The sequence below is a fragment of the Camelus ferus genome, chromosome 18 (assembly GCF_009834535.1).
Source record: "Camelus ferus isolate YT-003-E chromosome 18, BCGSAC_Cfer_1.0, whole genome shotgun sequence".
Classification (NCBI taxonomy): Eukaryota; Metazoa; Chordata; class Mammalia; order Artiodactyla; family Camelidae; genus Camelus; species Camelus ferus.
Window position 1 is genome coordinate 26,616,409 of NC_045713.1, and position 27,806 is coordinate 26,644,214.

At 38.9% G+C, this 27,806-nt stretch overlaps 1 protein-coding gene across 1 annotated transcript in view; it reads right to left on the reverse strand.

The window, feature by feature from the left end:
- Positions 1-27,806, reverse strand: part of MRTFB (myocardin related transcription factor B) — a 181,705-nt gene that overhangs the window by 45,234 nt on the left and 108,665 nt on the right. The window contains 2 exon segments of the mRNA XM_032460764.1: positions 612-667; positions 2,782-2,847. Of these exon segments, the coding sequence (XP_032316655.1) occupies positions 612-667; positions 2,782-2,847 (122 nt within the window).

Sequence of the window (27,806 nt, forward strand, 5' to 3'; positions counted from 1 at the left end):
GAAGTTTTAGAACATGCTTATTTTCATACTGCATGACAGAAGTTTCCCCTAAAACAAAAAGAACAAATAATGGCACTTATAAAGGAAAATAATAAACATCAATTTGATGTGCAACTATGATGGAATCATCTCAAAGAATAAAACAGAGCTGAATACAGCAATATTCCTTATTTAGCCAAATTCTCCTACCCTTGGTCAAATGCACTGCTGACAAAGACCCAGCAGGGAAATCCCCTAAGGAAGGATCAGGTGTCATTTCATCATTTGGGCTACCCATCTGCAGGGGTAACAAATTACTCCAGTATTATTCTAAAAACTGTTATGCCCCAAAATTAAGTGTAAAAAAAAAAAAAAAAAGAGTAAAGAAGTGTGATTTGTCCTTTATGTACAAAACTAGTTACTAGTTTTAAAAGAACAAAATTTGAATGTCAAGTATTTTCTACAAACCTCCAAGATAGAACCACCCCAGAATATATTACTCTAAATACCATGGGTCCCTAAAATACACTACATTTTCTCTATTGACATATTTAGGAATAAGACAGTTACTTGTCCACAGGTACTTTAATATAAAATAAAGAAGCAGAGCATTTTAAACTGAAATTTCTTACTCTGGCTCGTTCCAAGCTTTTTATCTGCTCATGGAATGCCGCTGGGCTCTTCAAAGCTGTGAGAGGAAAAGAAATCATTTCCCTGATATAAATAGGAGAGTTAATACTTCAGTCAAATGTTACAGTATATCTTGTTGATATTTCCTCTTAATCTTACTAGCGTGCTTCTACAGTCCTATTTGTTTACTGGTTCCCTTAGGAGAGCTGCAAAATCGAAACCTTAAATGTTTCAGAATGGAAATTATGTATTTCACAAATAAAACAAGTGAATATTTAAAATAGAGTCGAATACATAACGACAATGCAAATATCAGGTCAGATTAGTTCCAGCCCAGAGTTGGGGCAAATTACCACTACCAAGGAAATGGTCTGAAGGTTTAATAGGTCTTTGCTCTTAATGGCCATCAAAGCTACTGGAAAAAGCCCACATGTCCTCAGGACATTTAACCTTGGAGTGATCTAGCCTGACTATGAGGAACCTCTGTACTCCATGTCTACCAAATAGGAGTCACCATTTACTGAGAGCCCACGATGGGCTTACTTAGCTCTGAGCTCTGTGGTCAATCACAGTTACATTGCTGTTGACCATCACAAAAGCCTTGGAAGGTAGGTACTACTCTCAGTGTAGGTGAAAGGCTCAAAGAGGTTAAATGAATTCTTGAAGTCATATAGCTAGATGGTGGTCAAAGTGGGGTTTAAATCTAGAATTTTGAATTTGGAAGGTACATACTCTTTCTACCATACCACAATGTAATTCACTCTAAAGACATAGTTATTCTTTAATATGTTAACTGCTGGTATATTAAGTATCCCAGAATCCCAGAGAGAGGGTAGGCATTGTTTACTAAAACATCACCTACTATAATATTTCTATCAATTATCTCTGCAAAATCTTTTGTATGTCCACCACTGTCTGATTACACTGCATTTGTAACAGTGGGCAGTCAGATGATGTGGATGGGATACCGGACTAGGCTTACTTGGGCTGTCACCTCTCCAACTTGACCAATCAGCTCTTGGTAACATTCTTTTCAGCTCTGGTACTTAAAGCATTACAAAGACTCACAGAAGCCCAGCCCAAACAGGTTTAGCTAGGGACCAGCTAGTCCTAAAAGCAGACAACAGCTGGTTTAGCAGAGGTGTTTTAAACATCATAGTTTGATCCTGTTTGATTGGTTCATATCAGGAATGCAGTGGTGGAGAAATCTGGTGGATTATCAAACCAGCTTCTGAGAGCTGGTTTTATCACAGTGATAGATTTAAAATACTTAGATACTGAATATTAGTCCAGAAAAAAAAGTTTCACTGGTTAAAAAAAAATCTGCTGCAGAGAAAAAGTTTCTTATCACAAAAAAAAAAAAAAAAAAAAAAAAAAAAAAGGCAATAGCAATGATTCTGAAGACTGGGGAGCATAAATGCATTCTATAATTTCTTTCTAGTTTTTTAAAGCCAAATACATTACTTCTTGGAGACATCAATTTTTAGACAAAAATCCATGTAAATATCCTAACAGCCTACATAAAACAACCACTCTAGTTCTGTAAAATATAAAATCACCTCCAAACTTGGTGATTAAAAATAAAGAAGGTACTTGGACAAATATCCTAAAATTAACCCTCAAAAATGAAGGAATGAAGACTAACGCTACTTGAGACAATATCCATACTTGGGCAAGAAAGGTTTTATTAATTATAAATAAAATGTTTATTAGTACTATAATTGAGATACACTTAATTATATAAACTGTATAGAGCATCAAAGATAATTAATTTGAATTAAATAAACTAAAGTGGAACCAGGTTTTGAATTAATTTATCATGTTGCCTTGCAAGTCTAAGTACCACTGAATTCATTATCTAGAGTGATTATTTCAGTTATTTTAAAATTAAAACTAATGTTAGAGTAAGAACTGATGTCAGTCTACTGCAGAGTTCTAAAGGTGCTCTTTGATAATTAAAATTCAAGTCCATCTTTTAAAATGCATCTGGTTTCCAAAATGTATTTTAAATGATTCCATTAGGTTGGCAGTGCTGATGCCTGGTTTTTCCTTATAAACTCATTGAATAATTGTATACGGATTAAATGGATACAAGGGAAAGCAGAGTGTCATACAGCTTCTCCTTAGACATGCCCATTCACATCAGAAATGACAATGACACTTGAGTCTTACGTGGCATGATGCCCTGGTCCACTAGCTGTTCTCTCGTCCTCCTTTGCTGCAGCCTCAGCTGGAGCACTGTGAAAAGGAAATAATTACCATTGGAGTTTGCAGGCAACTGGAGGATCCAACTTACAAAGTTCCAGAGGAGATACAATTAAGCTTTATTAAATATCTTCTATTTCACTACTGAATAAGGATACTACCTGGCACCATTCAACTAGTAAAAAAAAAAATCAGCTTGTTATTTCTGCCTGTTTGGTGAACGCTGAACTTCTCTCAGCTCATTTTTTGTTTAGTCAGTTAATAATCTTAATTTGATGATAAAAGCTAAGAATTTATTGTTTAAATACAATCACGTAATACTCAGCAAATAAACAAACATAGTTGGCTTATACATTGTGTTATTTGTAGAAACAGAAATGTGAAATTCCTTGATATTCCTTACCTAAAAAAAAACAAGTAAATAGCAAAAATGTATTTTAAGGAGAGACTGACATATTTGGAGGAACTTATTACATCTGGAAGAAACTTTAAATTGCTCTAATGAAGGTAAACTTCATTAAAAAATTAGACCTATGAGATATTATTAATGACCCAAAGGAAAATTTCTGAAATAAGACCTTAAAGCTTAATAATCGTTGTACAAACATAAAACTATCTCATTCTGTAAGTTCTAAGAAAGCCAATCAATCGATACCTAATCATTTAAAAGAGTAAATAAATCATTATAACTTGTAGAAAACAAGGTATACATCACAAAATGTGGAAATTAAGTTTGCCAAATTTAATAAAAAATATTTTCCCCCTAGATTTCTGAAGCAGATTCTTTTCATAGCATCTCTATGTTTTTGTCTGGAAAATGAATCAATCTCAAAAAAAGAGTAATATATGAAGTAACTTTGAAGAATATTTTCCTTGGTTTACCTTACATTCAATTTTAAGTTTCCATTTTTAATTTTTGTTTCAAATCATGGATGAAAACCAATGTTAGGATTATTAAGGGTCCACTTAAGGGCTGTCAATATGCAAAAAACCCCCCAAAAACCTATGTGTATTTCTTAAATTACAGGGAATGAAGACAAGTTTTTAGCACGGGGGTGATGGCTGGAACAAGAGGCTGGCTTGGACCAGTCTCTCACCCAGGCTCAAATGCAGTGCACATAATGGCTCCTACTTGCAATCCACCCCGAGGCCTGAAGACGCAGGGCCCTCGTAGCCTCGGCTTTTAGCTTGCTCTTGTGCTGACCGCAGAGCAGAGCACCATCTTAGATATACTTCAAAAAGAGTCTTGACTGTAAAATGGCTTTTAAATACATTTTTGTATTCATTGCTAGATGTGAATGTCATCCTTTATTAAATACTGAAAAAAATCTTTTTCCTGATTCTTTTGGAGGCCATAGGATCACAACGCTTTACTGACATCCCATTTAGAACTGAAGCAACTAACATAAGATTCTATTATACAAAGCAAAAGAAGAATTTAATGAGTCAAAAAAATATATGCACGTTTCTCACATTAAAATGTTTTGTGAGTCTCTGAATCAATTATGCTCTAACACAAAGATCTTTTCCCTGATAACTTAGTTTATCGAGAATAGGATGTTCCCACTGTAATTATAGGAACAAAAATAACCAAAGAGATGACCTGTGGATCTGACAGCACCCAAATGCCTGCAAACTCCGACATTCTGCTATGAAAGCTGAAGTTAACGCCTGTCTGAAATTAAGGCGGTCATGTTTAAGAGGCAGAATCCCAAGGAAAGGAATACTGAGAGGAGAAAAGAGTCAGAACCATCTCTAGTTCAAAGGCTGACACATCCGGAGCACGGCGGTCCATGTCTGTTGGAGAATCTCTAGCAGCAGCATCCTTCCTTTCTCCCAAGGGAGTCTTCAAAGAAAGGAGTAAAATAAAAAGGGTAATGAAAACATCAACTACCCCCTTCTTTGGTTTAAAACAAACAAACAAACAAAGCACCATAGTAATGAGACAAATGTATCAAACACATACATATTTTAGGCGAATGGCATCTTGGAATGATAGTTAACATTCGCAACAACTTGATGGCAACAGCTCGTTAGTCCTGCAGCATCTCCTGACTGTACGCTGGTCAGCTGCCCTTGGGAACCTTGGTAGCGGCCCTGTCAGCTGCAATGCCTTTCACTAGAAATTACATCTTCATGTTGTTGTGGGAAGGTAACTGTTACCACGAGGGTAACACGCAAAATGAACCCATGTCACCAATCACCAATTATTAAAATAAAACAAAACCACTGTTTTCCATCCAGTTTTTTTTTTTTTTTTCATGGCAAAAATCAATCCTACTTGTTACACTGCTCGGAGGTAGGAGAATAACCTTCCCAATCAGTGCTCTCATCACGGCCTACTAATTTCCCCAAGAAGCAATATCCTCAGCCTACAAATATTACTCCAAGCAGGTGTGGCAGGCAGCCTTCTCCAGGCATGTTCGGTTATTAAGTTCCCATCTCTTAGGTGTCTGTTAGTGACACAGGCTGCGTGCGAGGGATACATGGGAAAGAGCAGTGGCCACTGTGAACGGAAGGTCTGTTTTTAAGCAAAGATATGAAGAAGAACATGAATGAACAAGGAGGCAAATGACTAGTCATGTTGTTAAGACTGCAGATTACCCAGCCTGATGTAGTTTTCACCTGTACCAACAGGTGGGGCGGCACTGAGCACCTTATGTTGAGTACAAGGCACAACACCCTGTCGAGAGACTTGGGTACACTGCCACTCTGGGTCAGTGTTAAGACACAATTACAGTAATCGTTCATGTCAAGTGGAGCCAGTCACTCACAACTTGATGGAGGCTCTTAAAAGACTGAGAACAACTAACAGTTATAAAAAGTACCAACCAAACAGGTACAGGCTCAGAATTTTGGACAATATCAAACTTCCTTTTACTAATTCCCATTCATCAAATGAGTGAAAATTTAACACAATAAATGAAAAGCAATATCTGCATCTGAAAGGTGGACATCCAGGCCAGGAAGAACAAGGTTTAATGACGTAGACAGCTTAACTGTCCTGCAACACTAGAAAATTAAGAGCTGGGCAGAATTTGGCAGTGCTTATCCAGACTGTGAAGGGGGCAGAGACCCTGAAAAGAGAGGAGAGAGGACCCAACCCTCAATGATCGGAGAGGTGTTCACGGTCGTGGGCACATGAGCATCCTGAGATACTTTATCAAGTTAAGCTTGGAGAACATCTTCCGTCCCCTTGCAGCCGCCACACTCACGTCTGCATAGAGAGAGGGAAGGCCCCGAGTACGGAATGCTACTGGGCCTGTTGCACAGTTAACAGTTCTTAAGACCAATGGATAAATCAGTAGGCTGGCTGATCTCTGAAAACCTGACAGACTCTGCCTGTATTCAAGAGACTGCATTTCTGTAGCCACAAATTGAAGACCAGATGCTGGTCCAGCACTGCTTTCCTGTGGAGGCGATGGATGGTGTGATGGTACAACTGCCTAAGAAGCCAATCTCAGGCAATGGCCTTGCGTCTGAAAACTGACCCCGACAGCACTTACTACCTCCCCGCTTCCCCTGTGCCTCACTGAGCTGATGAACTGTGCTACTGGGCTGACATCACAGCTTCCATCCTATCAGGAAAATAACTAAACTTCAGTAACCCCATGGCCATTTTGTAAATAATTTCATGCAGGAAAAGAAAACATGTAAATCCATAGAATTCTGGAGGGAGAAAAAACAGTTCAAAATACTCACTGAGTGAATAGCTACATCCTTTCAGAAAACAAAGAACACAGTAATAAATGAATTGAAATAGAATTCATGTTACAATCGCTCACATTTGAACATTTTCAAAGAATGTCTTTATCTTTGAAATACTGGTGTATTTTCTGTTTCTTAGCTAAGCATAGTTTTTGATTCTCTGACTCTACAAACTTTGATGATACTGTACATACAATAATAAATATTCTTTTTGTTTCAATGACTACATAAAATATTCTGTTGGGTGGACATGCCATAGTTTACTAAACATTCCCCCACCGTTAATCACTTAGGTTGTTTCCAGTTTTTGCAACTACTATAACTAATGCTATGGTGACATTTTTGTGTATAAAGTTTATTCCTTATTTCCAGTTACTTCCTTAATTCCTAAAAGGAGGAATATCCCTATGTGGTCCATATAAAGCATGAACATAAACTTAGGAGACTAATTGCAAACCATCATCTTTCCAATTATAGTAGGCATGTGAGAACAGATACAGGCTACTTTTTGTATCAGCTGCATTTAGAGAAAAATTTTAATTAATTTTTAAATTTTTCCAAGTTGATGTCTTAATTATCTCTTAGGGCTAACAATCATTTCAACAAAGAGAAAAATGCATATAATTCTGAAAATTCTGCTTAATATTACTCCTTGTTACAGCAAAAACAGTATTGTATCAACATAAGTGTTTCGAACTTGCTTTAAAAATTTTTTTGAACTTGCTTTTCTCATACAAGAAAAGTAAAAATTTTATCTTAACCAACATTCCAAAAAAGTGAAAGGTAGCTTATCTAATGGCAAAAAGGAAACATCATTCTTAGCATCAGACAGTTTTTTTATTAAAATGTATCATCTTTTAGTTTCTTTTCCCTGAATCTTAAATGGATTAAAGTGCTTTAAAACAAAATTTTAGGATTAGTTTCCAAAACAAAAACCTTAAAATATAATAATGTCTTTCATATAATATTTATACCCCACTTCAGAATTTTTAGCTGCTTTTTGAACCAAGATGTTATGTCTATTCTCTTTTGTTTCTATAAGTAGAATGTTTGAAATGCTTCCATAATACGACATAATTAAAGTGCCTTTTCACTCTAAAGAAAAAACCCACATTATGCAGCATTTAACAACATAAAGCAGTTTAGCATGAGTTGAACGAGCCAAAACAAAGCACAGTTTTGGGCCGGGGGATTTGCAAGAGGACATCTGAGGACTGTATATTACAAAAACAAGGCAGAAATGACACTTTCTGGGAAGCAGTATGGCAGGCAGCCATAATCTCGGAATTCTTTATAAATAGCTAGTTTCAGTTATGGGGTATGAAGGAGGGTGGGCTGAGGAGGGGAGGAGAAGAACAGCTGCCTGCAAGTCAAGGAGAGGCCCCGATGTATGTGATTTAATGACAGAACAGTGGACAGAATAAACTGCAGAATCATGAGGGGAAGGAAAAACCCCAAAACCCTGAGCCAGTCAAGTGAGGGCTGGGTAAATCAGGGGCAAAAGCAAAGGCAGAAAACTAAAGAATACCCTAGAACTGACTATGTATTGACACTGAAGTTAATATCAGGCAAAAAACAGACCCTGGTTTCAGTGTTTTAATTTTTTTAAACAGATGTTTGAGTAATTAAGAGAATGAAGCAGTTGAACTTTGGCAAAAATTTATTATGCATTGTTTAAACAGTGTTAATTTAGGGGCCTGGTCCTATAAAAACAAGACAATTTAGAAAAGCCAACATTCTCATATTATTTTTTGAACTTAAGATAAAGGTGGGATTCACAGGTCCCCAAGTAACACCTTAGAACAATTACGTGTGAGGGCCCCATTCAGTCCTGGCTTCAGTGTGTCATCAAGCAGCAGCTCAGGAGTGAAGTTTACAACTGCATTTGTTTAACCAGGTAAGGACAAATGACATTGAGAAACTTTATATCAAAAGAGCAAAAGACTGATGAACTACTTTTCCAGTTCCTCAGAAAGGGTGGTGGTGGTTATTATTATTATTGTTATTACTAGTACTGTAACTTTAGGTAACTGGTGAAGATAACCACTATTTTTTTTCAAATATAACACCATAAGATTTTTAAAAAGACTTTTTAAGAGCCGTTTTAGGTTTACAACAAAATTGAGAGGGAGGTACAGAGATGTCCCATATATCCCTACCCCTACATGTACAGAGCCTCTGCCACTATCAGCGGGATGAAAAATAAATTAAGTCCACAAAGATTCACATATTTACAGTTCTCTGCTGTGAATGGGCATTTTGTAGTCACAGGGTAAGCAGTTATATCCTGAAGGATTTTCCTTCTGGGCCTGGGACTCAGAAATATACCAGTATATGTACCACTAATACCTCTATTTAAAAATCCATGTTTTGTAATTTTTTCCTATTTATTAAAAGTGACACACGCACATAAAAAGACATTAAAAAAGTGAAAGATATTTTCTTAGATCAAAGGCAAAATAGATAAAAACAAAAATAAACAAATGGGACCTAATCAAATTATAAGCTTTTGCACAGCAAAGGAAACCATAAACAAAAAGACAACCTACAGACTGGGAGAAAATATTTGCTAATGATATGACTGATAATATCCAAAATATACAAACAGTTCATACAACTCAATATCAAAAACCCCTAAACAACCCAATCAAAAACTGGGCAGAAGACCTAAACAGACATTTCCCCAAAGAAGACACAGAGACATGGTGGTCAAGAGGTGCATGTAAAGATGTTCAACGTTGCTAATTATCAGAAAAATGCAAGTCAAAACCACAATGACCTCACAACGATCAGAAAGGCTATCATCAAAAAGCCTACAAATAATAAATGCTGGAGAGGATGTGGAGAAAAGGGAAACATCCTACACCGTTGGTGGAAATGTAAACTGGTGCAGAGGTTCCTTAAAAAACTAAAAACAGAAATGTAACCAAGCAGGACCCTATTGTCATCACTGGTAACTACCTGATATCTTTAATGGTGTTTGTAACTCTTTACTATCTATGGTTTAAAGGGTTTTTCTCTTGCTCTTGCTGACAGTATTAGGCTGAAGAGAAGGGACGCTTGAAGTGGTCCACCCAGCCCCCTCGTGGTGCTGCCTACAGGGATCATGCTCAGTGCCCTCCCCTCTTGCCCCCAGTGCCCTCCTCTTGACCTTGACACCTTGGAAACAGCAGCTGGGTGTTTTGTGCATCTTGTTATTCATAACTTGACCCAACTGCACATGTCTGCAGTTATTTTTTTAGCCCTTTATGGTTTCCTTGTATCCTCTTGTTTGAGGTGCAGGTCTCAGCCTACCTAAAATGCTAGAAGCATTTATCAACCTGACTTTCAACTACACAAGCTTTTCTCTAGAGCATTTTCCCCCAGACCCTCTTCCTAAGCACCCTTTCTTCTAGGCACAGGAATATCAAAAGAGTCCCAAAGCCAGAGGTGAACTTCATACCCAGCAGAGGGAAGGGGACCACCGCATCTGTTAAAAGAAGAACAACTTTGCAACAATTTATTGTGATGTATGTGATCTCTTTGTAAACTAGTTCTCCCCCTTGAACTCTTAAACTTTTACTATAAAATCCCCTGTTTTCTCTCCCCAGCAGACTCACAGTCTCAGAGGCATTAGCCCACTGTAACCTCCTCTGCCTGGCAAACTAATAGAGCTGACTTTTCTACTTCATCCAAAACTCTGTCCTCGAGTCTCAATTCAGTAAGTAGGGTACAGAGGCTGTGTTTCGGCAGCAGAACTACCATATGATCCTGCAGTTCCACTCCTGGGTATATATCTGGAAAAAATGAAAACACTGACTTGAAAAGATAAATACACCCCAATACAACCAAGACACTGAAACAGCCCAAGTGCCCATTAACAGATGACTGCTTTAAGATGTGGTGTGTATATATATGTATGAATGTGTTTGTGTATACGCACATACACAATGGAATACTATTCAACCACAAAACAGAATGAAATATTACCATCTGCAGCAACATGGATGGACCTAGAGATTATCATACTTAGTGAAGTAAGTGAGATAAAGAAATACGAATACTGTATGATATCACTTATATGTGGACTCTAAAAAAATGATGCAAATGAATCTATATACAAAATAGAAAGAGACTCACAGACACATAAAACAAACTTATGGTTACCAAAGGGGAATGGGAAGGGGGAGGGATAAATTAGGAGTATGGAATTAACAGATACAAACTACTACATATACAACCAACAACAAGGATTTACTATATAGCACAGGGAACTATACTCAACATCTTGTAATAACATATAGTGAAAAATAACCTGAAAAGATATAATGGAATCACTTTGCTATACACTTGAAACCAAGACAATATTGTAAATCAACTATACTTCAATTAAAAAAAAAAAAAAACTGAGGGGGGAGGGTATAGCCCTAGTGGTACAGTGCATGCTTACCATGCACGAGGTCCTGGGTTCAACCCCTGCAATCTCCATTAAAAACAAATAAATACACCTAATCCACCAGCAATACAAATAAAAAAAAGTGAAAGCCAGTCCATCCCACCTGAGATCTCCAGTCCTTTTCCACAAAGGTAACCACTGTTAAAATTTCTATGGCTCTAGAGAATGTTTTGTGAATATTCTGGCAATGTTAAATATAAAATATGCAAAGGAAATACATGTGGTGGGATCATACCATTCATGCAGCTCAATAATTCACTTAAAAAGTAACGTGAAATCTAGCTCATTCTTCTCACTGGCTGCATTAGTGGCTGTATCTAACATATGGACGTATCACTCACACACAAGTTTCCAGATTTCCTGCTACTATGGTTATTATTAACAATGCTGCAATGATTATCTTCATTTTTCGACATGGGGATGTATGTATGCATTTAAAGTGTTTACAGGGACACTCTGCAATCCATACGGCTGCACCAAACCATATCACCACCTACAAGGTAAGAGAGTACCTTTTCCTTTGTTCCTTCCCCACAACGCACGTCACCATGCTTTAATGTAATTTTATATTCAGAAACAAAGATCACTTCCTCTCACCTAAGACTACTGGCAATATTATATCAAAATAATAGTAAAATCTGATATAACTAATAAGCAGTAAAGGACTGAGAGACATCAAAAGAATTAGTGAGGTGATGGGGTTGTTTTTGACTGAATGTAGGGATGTGTTTACAGTGGTTGTTAGAAGCCCAGGTTACGCTTTCTCTTGTAAACTACATACCTATTTGTAAATCTGGTAGAATTTTCCTGATGTTGCAGGATAGAAGCCTAAGCACAAGATGTCTCAATTTTTTCTTCCACTGTCAGCTGGGAGATGTGATGGACAGATGTGAGATATATTTCGGACAAAATCAACAGTATGTGGGATGGGATGGGATGGTGTGTTTGAACGTGAAAAGATGACAAAGGTGACACCTGGCTTCTGGCTGAAGCACCTGGGTAGACCATTTACTGAGATAAAGAATACATGCTGGCCATTTAGGGAGTTCTGTCTTGGACATGTCTGAATTAGAAGTGGAGATGTCAAAGTGACAATGTTTCTGTGGGTCTAGATTTCAGAAGTTAGGTCTTGGGGTGAGATTAAAATTTGGAAGTTGCCACTTACGCAGTATTTGGGGCCACGGGAATTTATCGAGGTAGAGAATATAGAAAAAAGAGGTAAAAGAAGCCTAGGACTAAGCTCCCAGGAAAGCCAGCAATTAAAAGCCCATTTATAGGTCAGAGAGGGGATGAAGATCCAACAGAGGAAGTCAGAGGAAGTTGCCTAAGGAGGAGGAGGGGGAGCCTGGAGAGTACGTGTAACGTGTTTCCAGAAGGGAGTCATGACCAGCTGAGTCCAGTGCTGCTGTCATTGTCATATATGGAGGAGCTGCTTTTTGGAATGACAGATTGAAATGCAACTGGAAGAGGTGAGGGAGTAAAGGAAGGGCAAGAGTTGAGAATGATACTGATGGAAGCAATGCTTTCAAGATGCTGCCCAGGAAGGGGAGGAGAGAGGTGAAAGCTTGAAGGCTGTGGAGCTTCAGGTTGGAACATACTTCAGCAGGTTTACAAGCCAGGAAGAGCAAAAGAGGAAAGGGGAGAGTCGGGGAGGGAGAGAATGTGAATGAGAATGAAGGGGAGAATAAGGAATAGCAAGCCCCTTGAAGAGGAGGGATTCAGAGCAAACAAGAACAACCTGCCTTCAGAGACACTTCCTGTGTCACAACAGGAGGGCAGTGTGGACTGGACAGAGCTGCAGATAGGTTTATAGATTTGGTCTGGGACGTCTTGTCTCGCAACTTCGAAAATGATGACTTTGATTTTCTCAGAGAAGGAGGAAGAAAGGTCATCTGTCCAAAGTGAGATGAATGAAGGAAAAGTCAATTTTGAGGCCAGTGAAGGAGGTCTGAAATAAGCACTGCCAATGAAGAGCAAGCTGAAAAGAGAAACATGATTATTTATTCCTGAAATGCTCCAACTGATAGTGGCAACAGCTTGGGGGAGAGAAGTCAATCAGGAAACTGGCAAGTCACTGGCTCTGAGCTGTATCATTTTTATCAAAGAAAAAGACCACAAGATATAAAATTAGGACATTTGGCAGTTCTTTCTAAAGCTCATTATATAAAATTTTAGTTAAAAACAGCTGCAGTCCAGAAATCCCACTTCTAGATGAGCTGAAGGAACTGAAAACAGGTACTCAAACACATACACGCAGACACATGTTCACAGCAGCACTACTGACAAGAGCCAAACGGTGGGGACAGTCCAAATGTCACCAGCAGATGAATGGATAAACAAATTGTGGTCCGTCCATACACTGGAATATTATTCAGCCATAAAAAGAAATGAAGTACTATATGTGCTACACCATGGATGAACCTGAAAAAATTACAGTAAGTGAAGGAAGCCAGATGCAAAAGGTCACATATTACATGATTCCATTTATATGAAATATCCAGAATTAGTAACTACATAGAGACAAGAGCTCAGATTGGTGGCTGCCTGGAACTGGGGGGAGAAGGCATGGGAGTAACTGCTTAATGGCTACAGGGTTTTCTTTTGGGCTGATGAAAAAGTTTTGTAACTAGATAGAGGTGTAGTTGCACAGCACTGTGAATACACTAAATGCACCTGACTCACTCACTTTAAAATGGTTAATTTTAGGTGATGTGAATTTTACCTCAATAGAAAACAAAAACAGGACAGTCAGCAGAGCAATACACTTTAGGAAATTACTCAATAATCAAATTTCTTATTTCCCACTCACCCTGAGCTAGCCCCCTTCACCATCATAATTCCATTGACCACCAATGGTGACAATCTTTAATGATTTGATAACTACAATAACAGCTGTATATTATACCACGTTCTCTGTCACACAGAATTCTAGGTTTTGCTGGGTTTGGGGGCCTCTAATTCCCCTTTCTAGACTTCACTCATATTCTAGCACCTCCTACAATGCTCAACATATAGAAGCTTTAATAAACATGTTTTACTTAATTTTGCGTGGTATGCTTAGAGTCTATAACTGAGTTATTTTCTAAGGAAAGATAACTCTAGCTAAATTTAAGAATAAATCACCAAAAGGATTTTCTATGGGCAAGTAATTATCATGGGACAAAACCAACACTGCCTCGCTAAATTGTGTGAATTTGAGTATTTGGGTATTTTTAAATTGATGCTAGTAGCAAAACAGAAGACAAATCTAATTACATTGTTTTGAAGGCTAAAAGAAGATGAAAAGGGGGAAAGTGAAGGGCAAAGGAGTAAAGAAAAGCACGAAAAACTGGTAGACAGTAAGTAATTTCTCTTCATCTCCATTTGCCATTAGTATGAAATTCAGGCTGCATTAAAGAGTGGAAGCACTTAAGTACTCTCACAGATAGAAAAAGGTAGCAACCAGAGGTTACGGACCTTCAGTTGTCTTTTCAGGGGTCTAACCCACCAATTATAAAATAAGGTTCTTCTTCAAGTAATTTAAAATAATGGCATACAAAGAGGCCAAAAATGAAATGGTGGTTTGTCCTGTACAAGCCATGCTGTCAACTTCCATCACCATTTCCTGTCTGAAGCAAAAGCAGAGATACACATTATGCACAGAAATCTACACCTCTGACCCCACAAAGCGCAAACAGCATTTTGATCAGGAATTTTTATATTACGGTTATTTTCCATTTAAAAAAGGAGAGAAAACATCAAGTTAATTTGACAAAAACTGCAAATTAGTGTTTGAAAGTTAGGCCTTAGACTATGTAGGAAATACTGCCTTTCATTCCAAGATCAGAAAGTCTACTGCATCCTTATGAAGTCCACTGGGGTGAGGGGTACAGGGGAAAAGGCAGGTGGTACAAAATGTGCAATTCTAAACCACTGTCCCTTGCCCATAGGGATGTCACAGTCTAGAATGCAGCATTTACCCTCTGTTAGGAATTAAAGAGTGAAAATGAGGTAAAACTAAAAATGCTAATGGTCTGGGGTAACACATTGTAGGTTTCCTGCATTAATCTGCAGCATGAGGTCAGGAAGACGATGTTTTCAGCACTCAGCCTTGGAAATTTACAGGCACTTTGATAACTCTGTGGTTGGCTGCTGCCTCTGTTTCCATGGAAACAGACTGCTAAAAATGGGGCTTGTTTCTTTAAACTGATCATACCTTCACACAAATTCCCTTCTCCTTTTTGTCAAAAGTTGGGATGGATTTAAAGTATGCTTCTCATGTATGACAACGTGATGTCAAGCCAGGGGAACCTGGTACAGAATGGCAGGGACAGCATTAGCCTGTGCCCGGCATACAGAAAGATATTATATAAATGTGCACTTAAAAATCTCACTGGTTAAAAAGTAGTGGAAATAAATTATACAGTGGGATAAATGGAAGTATAACACAAATAATGGGCACTTCAAAAGCAAAATCAGCCACTTAAATTGCCTGGTTACCAACAACATAAAGAGGTTTAAGAAAATACTTGATTTCTTTTTTCAGCCGATTAATTTTTAATCTGTAGGACCATACTGGTTCTATACTCAAATGTCTAGATTTCTTACCCTCCATGGTTCCAAAAGATGTTTATTTTCTTATTTGGGGGGGTAATCAAAAACTCTGTATTTTACTGCTGCATTACAATTTTCACGTACAATTATAGGTGGGGCTGACAGGTTAAAGCTCTTTCCTAATCCCGCTAAAGCGCAAGTGTTGTGCTCGTTTCGGCAGCACGTGTACTAAAGTGGGAAAATGTACGTTGTGTAAGAGATTCTGAGAAGTTTCAATGTAAATTTCTAAGGTAGCCTCTCTCTCTCTGAATAAAAGGAAATTAAATTAACGATGAAATAGGAAAATAGTGGAATATTATTTACCTCCAGTGGAATATTATTTACCTACTATTTTTCGCAGAATAGTAAGCACATGCTACTCTCTTGAGGTCATTTGATCCTGATTCAGTATCTTGGTTTTTCTTCCTGTTTTGTGGATTCAAGAATGGGAGACACACACACACAGTTGACCCTTGAACAACATGGGTTTGGAACTGCTGAACTGTGCAGGTCCACTTACATGGGGATTGTTTTCAATATGTACAATATCTGTATTTTCATTTTACAGATTTTTAGTTAACCAAGTGTAGGGGAAGGTTTGTGTTTAATTAGAGATCACAATACATGGAATAAAAAGAACTAGGGTTTGAGTCCTGATTCTATCCAAATTGTTTTGGCTTCCTGCCCTTGGTTGAGTCATTTATCAATTCCTTCGTTTTTGAGACAGAGAGAGCTGTTCTCGGATTTTTGACTGTGCAGGTGGGCCGAGGGGTGTCAGTGCCCCTAATTCCCACACTGTGCAACGGTCAACTTTATACACACACACATTATACACATATGTTATATATAAACACACACACACACACACACACACACACACACACACACACACGCCTATTTGCCCGCAAAACCATAAGGGGGGGGGGAACTACCCTAGCTCGTGTGCGGCCCTAGTATCACAGCAACCCGGCACGAGGAAGCAGGTCAAAGGACGTGGGCGGCTGTTCAGGCCCATGGGGTGGGCGCTGGGTGGGCAGTGACAGGCGCTCTGGGAGAGAACAGCTACAGAGGGGGAGAGGCGTCCGACCTGCTTCTGGAGACAGAGGCAGGGCATCACTGGTGCAGGTGCAGGGGGCGAGCACGTCTACATGAGTGAAGATCCCAGTTAAGGTTCTATCTGAGGAAGGGGACTCAGACAAGGGGGGGACAGTGGTGACCAGTGCTGTGGATAAATGAAATACTTCTGAGGTAGAACTGACAGAGTCGATAACCAGATCTGGTAAGAGGTTATGGGGAGGAGGTCATGGAAGATGTCAAGGATCATTCCCATTCAGAGTCCTGCTGTGAGCCAAAGGGTGGACAGAGGTGCCATCAACTGAGACAGGAAACCCTGGAGAAATATGTTTCCCGGGAAGAAGGAAGGGCCCCCCCGCTGGAGACGTCAGGGATATAGATGACCACACAAGCCCAGAGCACAAGAGACAGGCCTGGCCCTCACAGTCTGCAACCCCCACTCAGCTGGACCAATGCACATACGAGTTTCTTCTGTTATCTCTTTTCTGTGTGTGTGTATTTTAACTCCGCTATTATCATTCAGTTTCCCACTTTTCAGGCTGTGTGTGAGCTCCTTGAATGCTGTTGGTTATAGAGGTTTACCACCTCTGGCATGATGCTGGGGAGAAGCACTCAAATTTCTGCCAAATAAAATGATTTCCAATAAAAAGTTAAATTATACAATTTCACCTCAAAAGTAGCATACATCCATTTTTAAAAAACACTGAATTACATCTGGGAAGAGGAATCTTTTACTTTTTCCTCCATACCTGTATGATATTCGAGTTTATTTTAAGGACCACATCTCACATTCAAATTTATTTTAAAAAACATTAATTTAGCAATACCTGACTTGTACAACCCTTTCAATTATGTAGAACACTGGCAGAAAATAAAGGAAGAAGAAATTCCGAAAGAAATAAAAATAGATGTTCCAAAGTCCATGTGCTTCCCTTACAGAAGGCGGCTGGGAGCACTCTCTATTTCAGCTGCCTCTTTGTCTGCTTCTCCCAGTAGGGCTCAATACATCTGAGCTGAGTCAACAACAAAATCAGGATTCCACCACTACATTTTGTTTACTTGTGGCTTACAAGATCAGGGGCAGCAAGTCAGAAACGGGAAAGCAGCTGAAAGTGGCAGATGACAAAAATCAAATGGTAAATAACGATTCTAGGGATCGTTGTGTGTGTGATACTCCTCAGCAATGCCTTCAGGCACCAATGCGTTACATTTCGGGTTAGCTATTAATCTATAATTGAATCATAAATTCTATCTGAAGGTGACAGTTCAAACTATATTGTTTAAGAAGGCCAAGAGGGGGTATAATGTTCTTTAAATACTTGTTGCATAATAATAATGTATCTATGAGATGCAGGACACTGGGGATGAGGTATTAAAATTACCCAATGACTGTCTCCAGGACATACGGTCTCACAGTGAAGAGAGTACAGATAATACGACAATGGCAAACAATGACACGCCATACAAAGATGCAGATCAAGTTACTGGGAATCTATGATAGAGAAGAAATTCATTTTAGCTAACAGAATCTGGTGACTTTCTTTAGGAAGTGGCACAGGGGCTGGGTTTTAAGAGACTGCGGGCCTGCGAAGCTGGGGCCAGAGGAACGCTGTGAGCACAGGCCTGGAGGAGGAAAGTGTGGACCAGCGCTGTCCACTAGAACTTGCAGCAGTGATGGAGATGCTTTATAATCTGCATGATTCTTGACCGTAGCCACTAACCACATGTGGCAACTGAGTAGCTGAAATGTGGATAATGTGACTGAGGAGGTAAATTTAAAAATTTTTTATTTCATTTTAATGAGTTTAAATTCAAACAGCCCTGAAAGGCTAACAGACAGTACAGGTAGAGTACGTATGAGATTATTTCTGTCACTTAAAAAAGTTTTGGTGCTTTTTTCTTTTTTCCTTTTTCTTTTTTAAATTGAAGTATAGTTGATTCACAGTATTTCGGGTGCACAGCAAAGCGATTCACTTATATATATAAATACATATACAAAACTTTACTTACACATATTCTTTTTCAGATTATTTTCCATTACAGGTTATTACAAGATATTAAATATAGAGTTTTGGTGCTTTGATAAGGGTATTTATTTAATCTACTTTCCCTCGGTTGAATTACTCAGAGTACCTCAGACAAATGTGCACTTTTTCCATAAACAGACCTACTACAGCTACGCGCCAGTACAGCACGTTCATCGGCTCCACTGTCTACTACACGATCTACCACAAACTTCACCTCAGCTGTTACTAACCAACCAGTGACAGAATTGGGAATGTGGCCCCCCAAATCTGTACCTCCTCCCCCAACACCCACGGCTAGCCACACAATGAACGGAGCCCAGGTCCCCAAGTCACTCCTTGGAGGCCAGCTGTCCCATCCACCCGGGACTATGTTTTGAGCAAGAAATGGCCTTTGATTGGTTAACACATTGAGTTCGAGGGTTTTCTGTTAGTCAAAGTTATTAATACACACCCCAGTTTTCTTTCTTTGGTATTTCATTTTCACCATCAGAGAGCTCTGTATATTGAACATCAATTTTTCCTCTTTAAATCCGTATGTTACCATTTTGTCTTCAATAAATATGGATAAAACTAGCTGGTAGCAGTAGTATTATGGTTCATTATCTTGGTAATGTTTCATATTAAATTGCTTATCTGAATTAAATCATCTCACAATTTATTTGATTTTCCCTCAAGTTCTGTAATTATTAATTTCTAAGTTGTCAAGTCACTGACTTGTGATAACCTTTAGCTGTAGAACCAGAAATTAAATTTAAATCTCATCTGTGTTGAGCACTATTAGAAAATGTTCTAACCCCTTTTGTGGACGAGTCAAAAGTTGAGATTCTCCATTGCTGCTTTGACAAAAGAAACTAGTCTAAGGAAATGCCCTATTTTGAATGTGATCAGAATTCATGACATTTATTGCTACTCTCACCTAAAGCAGAAAATAGATTCTCCAACTATACACAAGGGCTAGCATTTATCAGAAGTTCAGATAAACATTAACAAAACTGTGAGGTGATATGCTTCATTAGCCAAACAATTCTCTGCTACGTGATGACAACTATTCACAGGTGGGTGACACTTGAAACATTTTTCTCTTAAATTTTCACTAGGTATTACTAAATTTTCATATTAAGGTGTCACATAAACTTTGAAACCTATGATTATCTGCTTACAAAGTCTGTTTTCCCCCCACTAATAATTTCAGCTAATTAGCACTGTCAACAGTAACAGGAATACAATCTCCCAATGTAATGAGAACTAGAGCAACAGCTCACGCAGCCAAGCAGACTTCCAACCCCTTCCAGTGCACACCCATCAGAAACACCCGAGACCAAGCTGCGTCTGCAGGGTCAGAACTAAACGGGCCCAACCAAAGGTATCCTTCCTTCATTACCTGAAAACGTATGACTCAGACATTCAAAAAAAAATCCCAGAGGTTATTCTTTCAAACAAATAACAAAACCCATCTTTGCCAAAAATGGGTGGAAAATCAAATATTGTTCATGTGAAAGATAATAAATATTTAAAGTTAGTCTCCTTTAACATGAGGCATACACCATAGACACTACTAGTAGTCAGAAATTTGTCTCTTGACAAAACAGCATAGGATCTCGCTAGACTCTAGGGCATTCTGGTGTTTGAACACTGCTGCCATGTCATCAGCTGTCATGGATTAATAAAACTGACCTATGACCCGAGACCTAAGAGCAGACGAAGCTCAGCAGTGGCTTGTCCCAGTGTTCTACCCCACGGGTCTGATAAGCTGACCGCTGGTGTTCATCTGCAGACAGTGACTGTGATACACTGAATTCCAGCAGTTCAATCCTGCACAGGAACCTTGTTACGTTCATACAACTGCAAGTAAAAAAGTAGCTTTCTGCAAAATTTCTCCTATTTTTTCTGTTTTAATTAAACTCAGGTCTAATCCTCTTTCAGTGTCACTACCTTTGAGGTAACAGATCACCTTCTGATATCTGGAGTTTTTTCGTTTTGTTTTGCCCTCATCTTATCTCTAACAGAAAACAAGGAGAAATACAGTCTGCTGAGGTAAAAGTAAAGCCTAGTTCAGTGCAACTGTGGTGAGACAGATGAATTTTATCATTCAATCATTTCTGGGGAGTGTTTCAAAATACGAAAGTTCTCCCCCCACATACCTCTTTACATTGATGAATGTACACGACAGTAACGTATATATATAAATACTTCTATACTTTGTCAATATATACAGGATTTTAAAAATGAAATTTTACACAGAAGGGAAAAGTAACAAAGGGTTAAAAAAAAGTAAGAAGAGGGATGGCAAACTGACATTAAACCAAGCATCTCACAAAAACACTATGAAAGTAGGTATTACTTATCTTCACAGACAAATGAAATGAAGGTTGAGAGCAGTGAACCTGTCCAGGGTCACAAAGCTAGAAAATGGGATTTGCTCTCAAGTGTATCTCACTTCAGCGTCCTGGCTCTTGCTCCTGACATTATACCACTGCACACATGTAAACTCAAAGCATGATCACAATTGTTAGGGACGGAACTGATGCATTATATAATCACCTCAAGGCGGCTATGCTGTTCCTGTTGATAATTCCCCTACCCTGCTTTTATGTTTTTAATTTTTGCTCTGTATGCTCCTTATCATACTGCCATGGTAACATCTTTTTATTTCTCCAATTCCATTTTTCTCTACTTTCCCAGTTTTTGAAGTAGCACAAAAATTGTTTTAAATTTATGATATTAGTAGGAGGTTAACACTAGAACTTGACTTAAATGATGCATAGATAATCCTTTTTAAAAACTAATGGTTTAAAAATTTTAAGTTCCCCTCAATGAGTCTCTAGAAGGTGTCCTAAACATTCTGCTGGTATTGATTTTATGAGAATCTACAAGAAGACTTGCTGTACACAAGCAGAGGACACCCCCATTGTCTGGTTCCTGGCAACTGGCTATTTATACTTCATTGTGTGTCATTTGTTTCCATCTAGATGTTTTTTTCTATCAGTGCCCCAAAATAGTTTAACTCCAGCAAGTCCAACTATTGTTTCCTATTATCTTTTAAATATGTAACAATCTACACCACATTCTCACACTCTAAATGTTTCAGGGGGAAGGAAAGATTATCCTTTTGGAAGCAGCTCCAATTGCTGCTTGAGCAGAAAACTCTACATTTATTGCCTGGATCTCTATAAGATGAGGAGGAGCGAGTGGAGAGGTGAGGGGGCGGCTGAAGGCAGGAGCTGAAAGCAGATAAAATGAAAAGACATTATTATGAGGTTTTTCCTCCCAAAGAGCACTAGAAAATCAAGTATCAAATTAAACCAGCGTTGACAGGGGTGACCTTCATATCTCAAATTTAAGAAAAACTTATTCTCTGTGGATTCTGAATTTCTTAACCCCTGGCCCCCGATCTCCAGCTGTACGGTAAAGCACACCGTGCACTGGTCTTGTCACACTTCAGTATGCCAGGACACAGGACAGCAATGCCTGGACCTTTGGGCATTTTCTTAATCAATCAATGAGCTGCTGGTGCAGTGGCCACTAACAGTAACTGACAGTATTCTTAACCTTAATCTTTGCTTTGTTAAAAAGCCATAAAACTATTCAATGTGCTTTAAAAAACAAACCAAAATGATGATGCAATGTGCACTGTAACCAATTAAACCAATTACTTAAAGACATAATTAAGAAAGAGCTAGCTACCTTCCTGGTTTTAAACAATAAAAACCATAAACACGTTAATTGCAAAAAAAAAAAAAAAATCATTTTCCTGGAATTACGTGTTTGTAAATCTAAAAGAAGCACTGTTCTGAATAATACTGAAAAGGAAATGGCCTCTCCTAGAGTGGGGGTGGGGGGCACAAAAAAACTGGAGAACATGAGAAAACAGACAAAATGAACCTGGAGAGATTTTACTGAAATAAGGACAGGCTTTGTAGGTCCCCGCACTGTACCAATGATTGCAAAATCCCTAGAATTCTATCAGTTAATGCATCTTCAGAAAGAGCTACCAAGAACAGCATTCAGCTTTCATTTCAAAGAACTTAGACTGTGTGGGGCCCGTGAGTGGACGGAGAGAGCAGACACACGGCACGGTAAGCAGACACACACTCAGCCTGGTTGACGGGAATATGAATTGGGCAGTTTTGCCCTGTCCACAGATAGACTGACCTTCCTTGAGACTTTTCTGGTTGCTCCCTTCAAGGCATTCCTTTTCTTTTAGTGGCTCGAAATCACCCGCAGTTAAAATCTCTGGGAAGCCCTGTTGCTGCTTCTTGGAGCTATCGATCATGGTGAGAGGCTTCTGGAGACAGGCAGCATCAAGCAGGAGAAAAGCTCAATTTGCCGAACAGCAGAGGCCAGCGCTCAGAATACTCTGGTCCCTGGGTCCTGGGAGCCTCCTCACAATACCCCAATCACCGGGCAATTATGTCTTTAAGCAGCTGAAGGCAGCCGTGACCCTTCAGTTCCCAGCCTGACCTGCAGATACACTCCTGCTGCTGAAAGCCCTAAACTCTCTCGCACATCAGGAGGCAGAGCCACGGCGCGGCGGCACGATGCTCAAATCCCACCCCTTTTCCCAGCCAGCCCCCTCTCCCTTGCCATTCCAGCTTCCCCCACACTGGGGACTTCAATCTGCAGTTTGATGGTCCGAATCATCTGACAAACACTGACTCAAGCAGTTAAAAATAAATCCTCTAGTTGTTAAAAGAGAAGACTTCGCTGATACCTAAGAAGACAAATTGCTGCCTGTGGTCTCTCTCCGGCTCTCTATAAACACAGCCGGAGGCTGTGGAAATACTTTCTATCGGCCAGACAAGCACATCCATTACTCATTAAGTTCTCCAGCTAAACAAACGGCAGTCTAGGGCATCCGAAGGAAGAGGGTCTTATCTCAGCAGAGGCACCACACTGAATAAACATGCTACTAGCACATCGGGATGAAAACAGAGGCATTTCAGCACCCCAGGGCTTTCGTGGTGTGCTTTTCTGCACCTGGCTCTCCCTGGCAGAGCCAGTGCTCTCTGTAACGGGAAATGCACCGTAACTGCAGCTTTCTGCCTTCACCAGTTCAGACCCGGGCAGCAGTTTTCCTTTGTGCCGCTAGTCGGCCGAGAGAGTTAACATCGCCATGATTGCTCTCAGGAATAATCTCCTCCCATTTATTAAAAGCAGACACAGAGAGCTTCCAGTTAGTAACAGACTCAACCAGTGACCAGTTTAATTTCACATAAACTCTCAACAACGGGCACCCCTCCCCCAAGTCACCGTGCGGTCCACTAGAGACAGGGGTGCTGCCTTAAGGAAATCACCAGGTATGGCAACTCCAGGCAAATGTGGAGACAACTCTGTGTTTTCATACACACCAAACGTACGTCTTACAGCTGTAGCCAAAAGAATCTGATTTTAATGGTTCAAAGTATGCTCCTTTGTAAAGAGCTCCCATAAAACCCATTAGAGGCTTGTAAGAGCAGTAGACTGACTCCTATCCCATGAGAAATCTGGTTTGTTCACTTTTTAAAAGATAACCAACATCTAGCAGAGTGTCTGGAATATTACGGCGCTCTCAATAAACACTTGTGGCATGACTGAATGAGTGAATTAGCACGGAAGATAATAATCAGAGCTCTTCCTCTGATAATACTTCTAGCTCTAAAGAAGACCTAGATCAATGATCAGGAGTCACGAATTTCAGATGAACAACTAACTACACGTTCTCTAAAGGAAGCACATTTTCTCTTTAAAAGAAAATACACACACAGACTGCGCATCTGAAGTGGTCTTCTGTGGGATAAAGAGAGGCTTACGTTTTTACAACCAGAAAAATCAATATTCTCTTCACCATTTAACACAGATGGGGCCAGATAAAGATTCTTTTCTTTGCCCCTGGTTCCAAAGCTGCTGTGCACTACACCCATCCGGTTCCAGAAAGACAGTTCTCTCCCTTCCTCTGGCGTCTCTCAAGAATGGGATTACACAACACATGACATGCTTCTTGTCAACTGAAATTCCTTCTGAGGCAATTTAAGCCCATCAGAGTCTAAACCCCTGCAGGAACACACAGCCATGAACTTACCACACTTCTCAAAAATGCCCTCAAAGGCTCTGCTACTATTTCTGATCCTAAGGCCTCTCTATTCTTCTAAATTGACTATTCCTACACCTTTAAAGGAGTAAGAAAAATAACTATAATTCCCTGTGGACATTCTTTGGGCCAGTCACTGTATTAGACGTTTTGCAAAGTTTATCTCATTTAACGCCCAATAACCCTTTGTGATCACTATGATTATTTGTGTATGATAGACATTTTACAGAGTAAGACCAAAGCCACAAAGCTCGTAAGTGGCAGGTTTGGAATTTAACCAAAGTCTTAGTTCTCCAAAGCCCATGTCTTTTTTCTATGGCGTTGCAATGCCTGCTGTCTTCTAAAATATGTCCCATTTCCAGGCTTTAGTTTAATCTGGGGACAGATTTAACAGCAGGGACAATAACTTTTATGGCCTACTAGTAGTTCTACTCCTGGTGAGGGAGAAGGAAGCCAAAAACATCATACTAGAATGCTTTTGTGAAAGCATTTTAACTTTTCCTGAAATAATAACAGCAGCCAACTTTATTTAACGCATACAATGAGCCACAGTCTGAATGCTTTTCATATATTATCTCATTTATTCTGTTGTCAGACCTGTGAATTCAACACTGTTATTGTAATTTACACATGAGAAAACTGAGGCCTAGAAAAATCAAATATTTTGTCAGAGATCACTTGTAAGCAATAGCCAGGATTCTGAACAGGCACCTTGGCTCCAGGGCCTATATTCTTAATTACTTTGTAAAAAGAACAATAAAAACAATAAACCCCAACATTCTGTTTTTCAAGATGTTGCTTTTTAAATTTTGACCGTTTTTCGGCCCAAGTTTAGAAACCTGAGTAGATACCTAGCTACACCAGCCATTTAAAAATTCTTTATTAACCCTCCTACATTGTTGGTGGGAATGTAGATCGGTGTAGCCACTATGGAGAACAGTTTGGAGGTTCCTTAAAAAACTAAACATAGAGTTATCATTATGAACCAGCAATCCCACTCTCGGGCATATTTCCAGAAAAGATAAAAACTCTCATTTGAAAAGATACATGCACTCCAATGTTCACAGCAGCAGTATTTACAATAACCAAGACATGGAAGAAACCTAAATGTCCATCGACAAATGAATAGATAAAAAGGATGTGGTATATATGCACAATGGACTACTCCTCAGCCACAGAAAAGAATAAAATGCCATTTACAGCAACACAGATGGATCTAGATTATCATACTAACTGAGGTAAGTCAAAGACAAATATATAAATTCATTTATATATGGAATCTTAAAAAATGACACAAATGAACTTATTTACAAAACAGAAATAAACCCACCAACATAGAAAACAAACTTATGGTTACCAAAAGGGAAAAGGGGGGATAAATTAAGAATTTGGGATTAACAGATACATACTACGTCTAAAATAGATAAACAACAATTACCTACTGCATAGCACAGGGAAATGTACTCAACATCTTACAATAAACTATAATGAAAAAGAATCTAAAAAAGAATATATATATATAAATGAATTGCTTTGCTGTACACCTGAAACACTGTAAATCAATTATACTTCAATAATTTTTTTTAAAGTATACAAATAAAAATATAACTACAAAAATTTTTTATTGGCCTGTGTGTGTGCATGTGTGAATACGTGTTTAGTACGTACAAAGTAAACCAGTTCTCTTTTAAGGGTCCCTGTAAGCTTTACACTTACTGTATCCAACAAATGTAAAAGATCTCAATAAGAAAATATTTTCCTGCTATAGATTTATATTAAAAGTCCTTGTAGTTTTCAAAGGGAATAATAATTTCTCTACAGGTGAATATACCTTAAAGAATATTTATTTTGCTATCTTAAAAAATTTGGAATAATTTCAAATTCACAGCGCATTTTTTCCTGAATCTCTGCGAGCAGGCTCTGACACAACACTTCTCTATCCTAAGTACTCTGGTGTGTAATTCCTACAAACAAGGATATTCTCCTTCCTACATAACCACAAGCGTGACCTTCAATATCGGGAAATTAACACTGATATATCTCTGCCATCTAATCCACAGGCTCCATTCAAGTTCCACCAGTTGTCCCAACAATATCCTTTACAGTGAAAAGGTCCAACCAGGATCATGTATGGCACTGAGTTTTCAAGTCTCTCTAGTTTTCTTCCATCTTAATTCCTCAGTCTTTCTTGATGTTTCTTTCCTTGACTTTTGAAGATTACAGGCCAGTTACTTTGTAGAATTAACCTCAGTTTGAGTTTGTTTGACGTGTCTTCATGATTAGATGCAGCTTGTGGTGGGAGTATTTTTGGCAGGAATACCACAGAAGCAATGATGTGTTCTTTGCATCCCATCAGGTGGTGCACAAATTCAATTTGTCTCATAGCAAAACGGTGATTTTTAAAATTCTATCATTCCTTCTACATTTACTAGTGGCACATCCTACTGTAAGAAAAAAATTCAGTTTATGTTATCTAGTTATATCAGCATGGACTCAGGGATTCCTGCTTTATTCATGGGGTTATAACATGTTCCTCTCATTATTTATTTTGATGCTCAAATAATTCCAGATTTGGCCAGTGGGAGTCCCTTCCAGCTGGCTTCAGTTTCTTACTGTTCTTTGTAAGCACTTTCTGACTTTCTGATATATCACTGCCATCTAATCCACAGACTCCACTCAAGGGCCATCTCTTACTTTTTAGCACAAGATGTTCTGGGGTCACCTTTCACTTTTCTTGCTCCGTTGATAAACCGAGGTGTGAATGCTGGGCGTGCTCAACACTACTCAGGTGTCATTGTTCCCAGGCCTTTTCTGTGGTTGGAGGTAGGGAATATGTCTGTGAGTTTATGTGCATTTGTGTGTAAGTACACACATATTTATGACCCTCACTATTGACAGCTGTAAATAGAGACCTATAGTTAAGTATGTACAACTTTATTTATTTATGTATATTGAAAACCAAGAGTTCACCCCAGGGCCCCCAGTTCCAATCCAACTCCACAGGTTCATTCTCTGTCTTTTCTATATATGTAACCTCCTTCTCCTATAGTGAGACTCTTGTCTCCTACAGTCTCTGCCACCCTACTCATGGACACCCTGTTCACCCCAT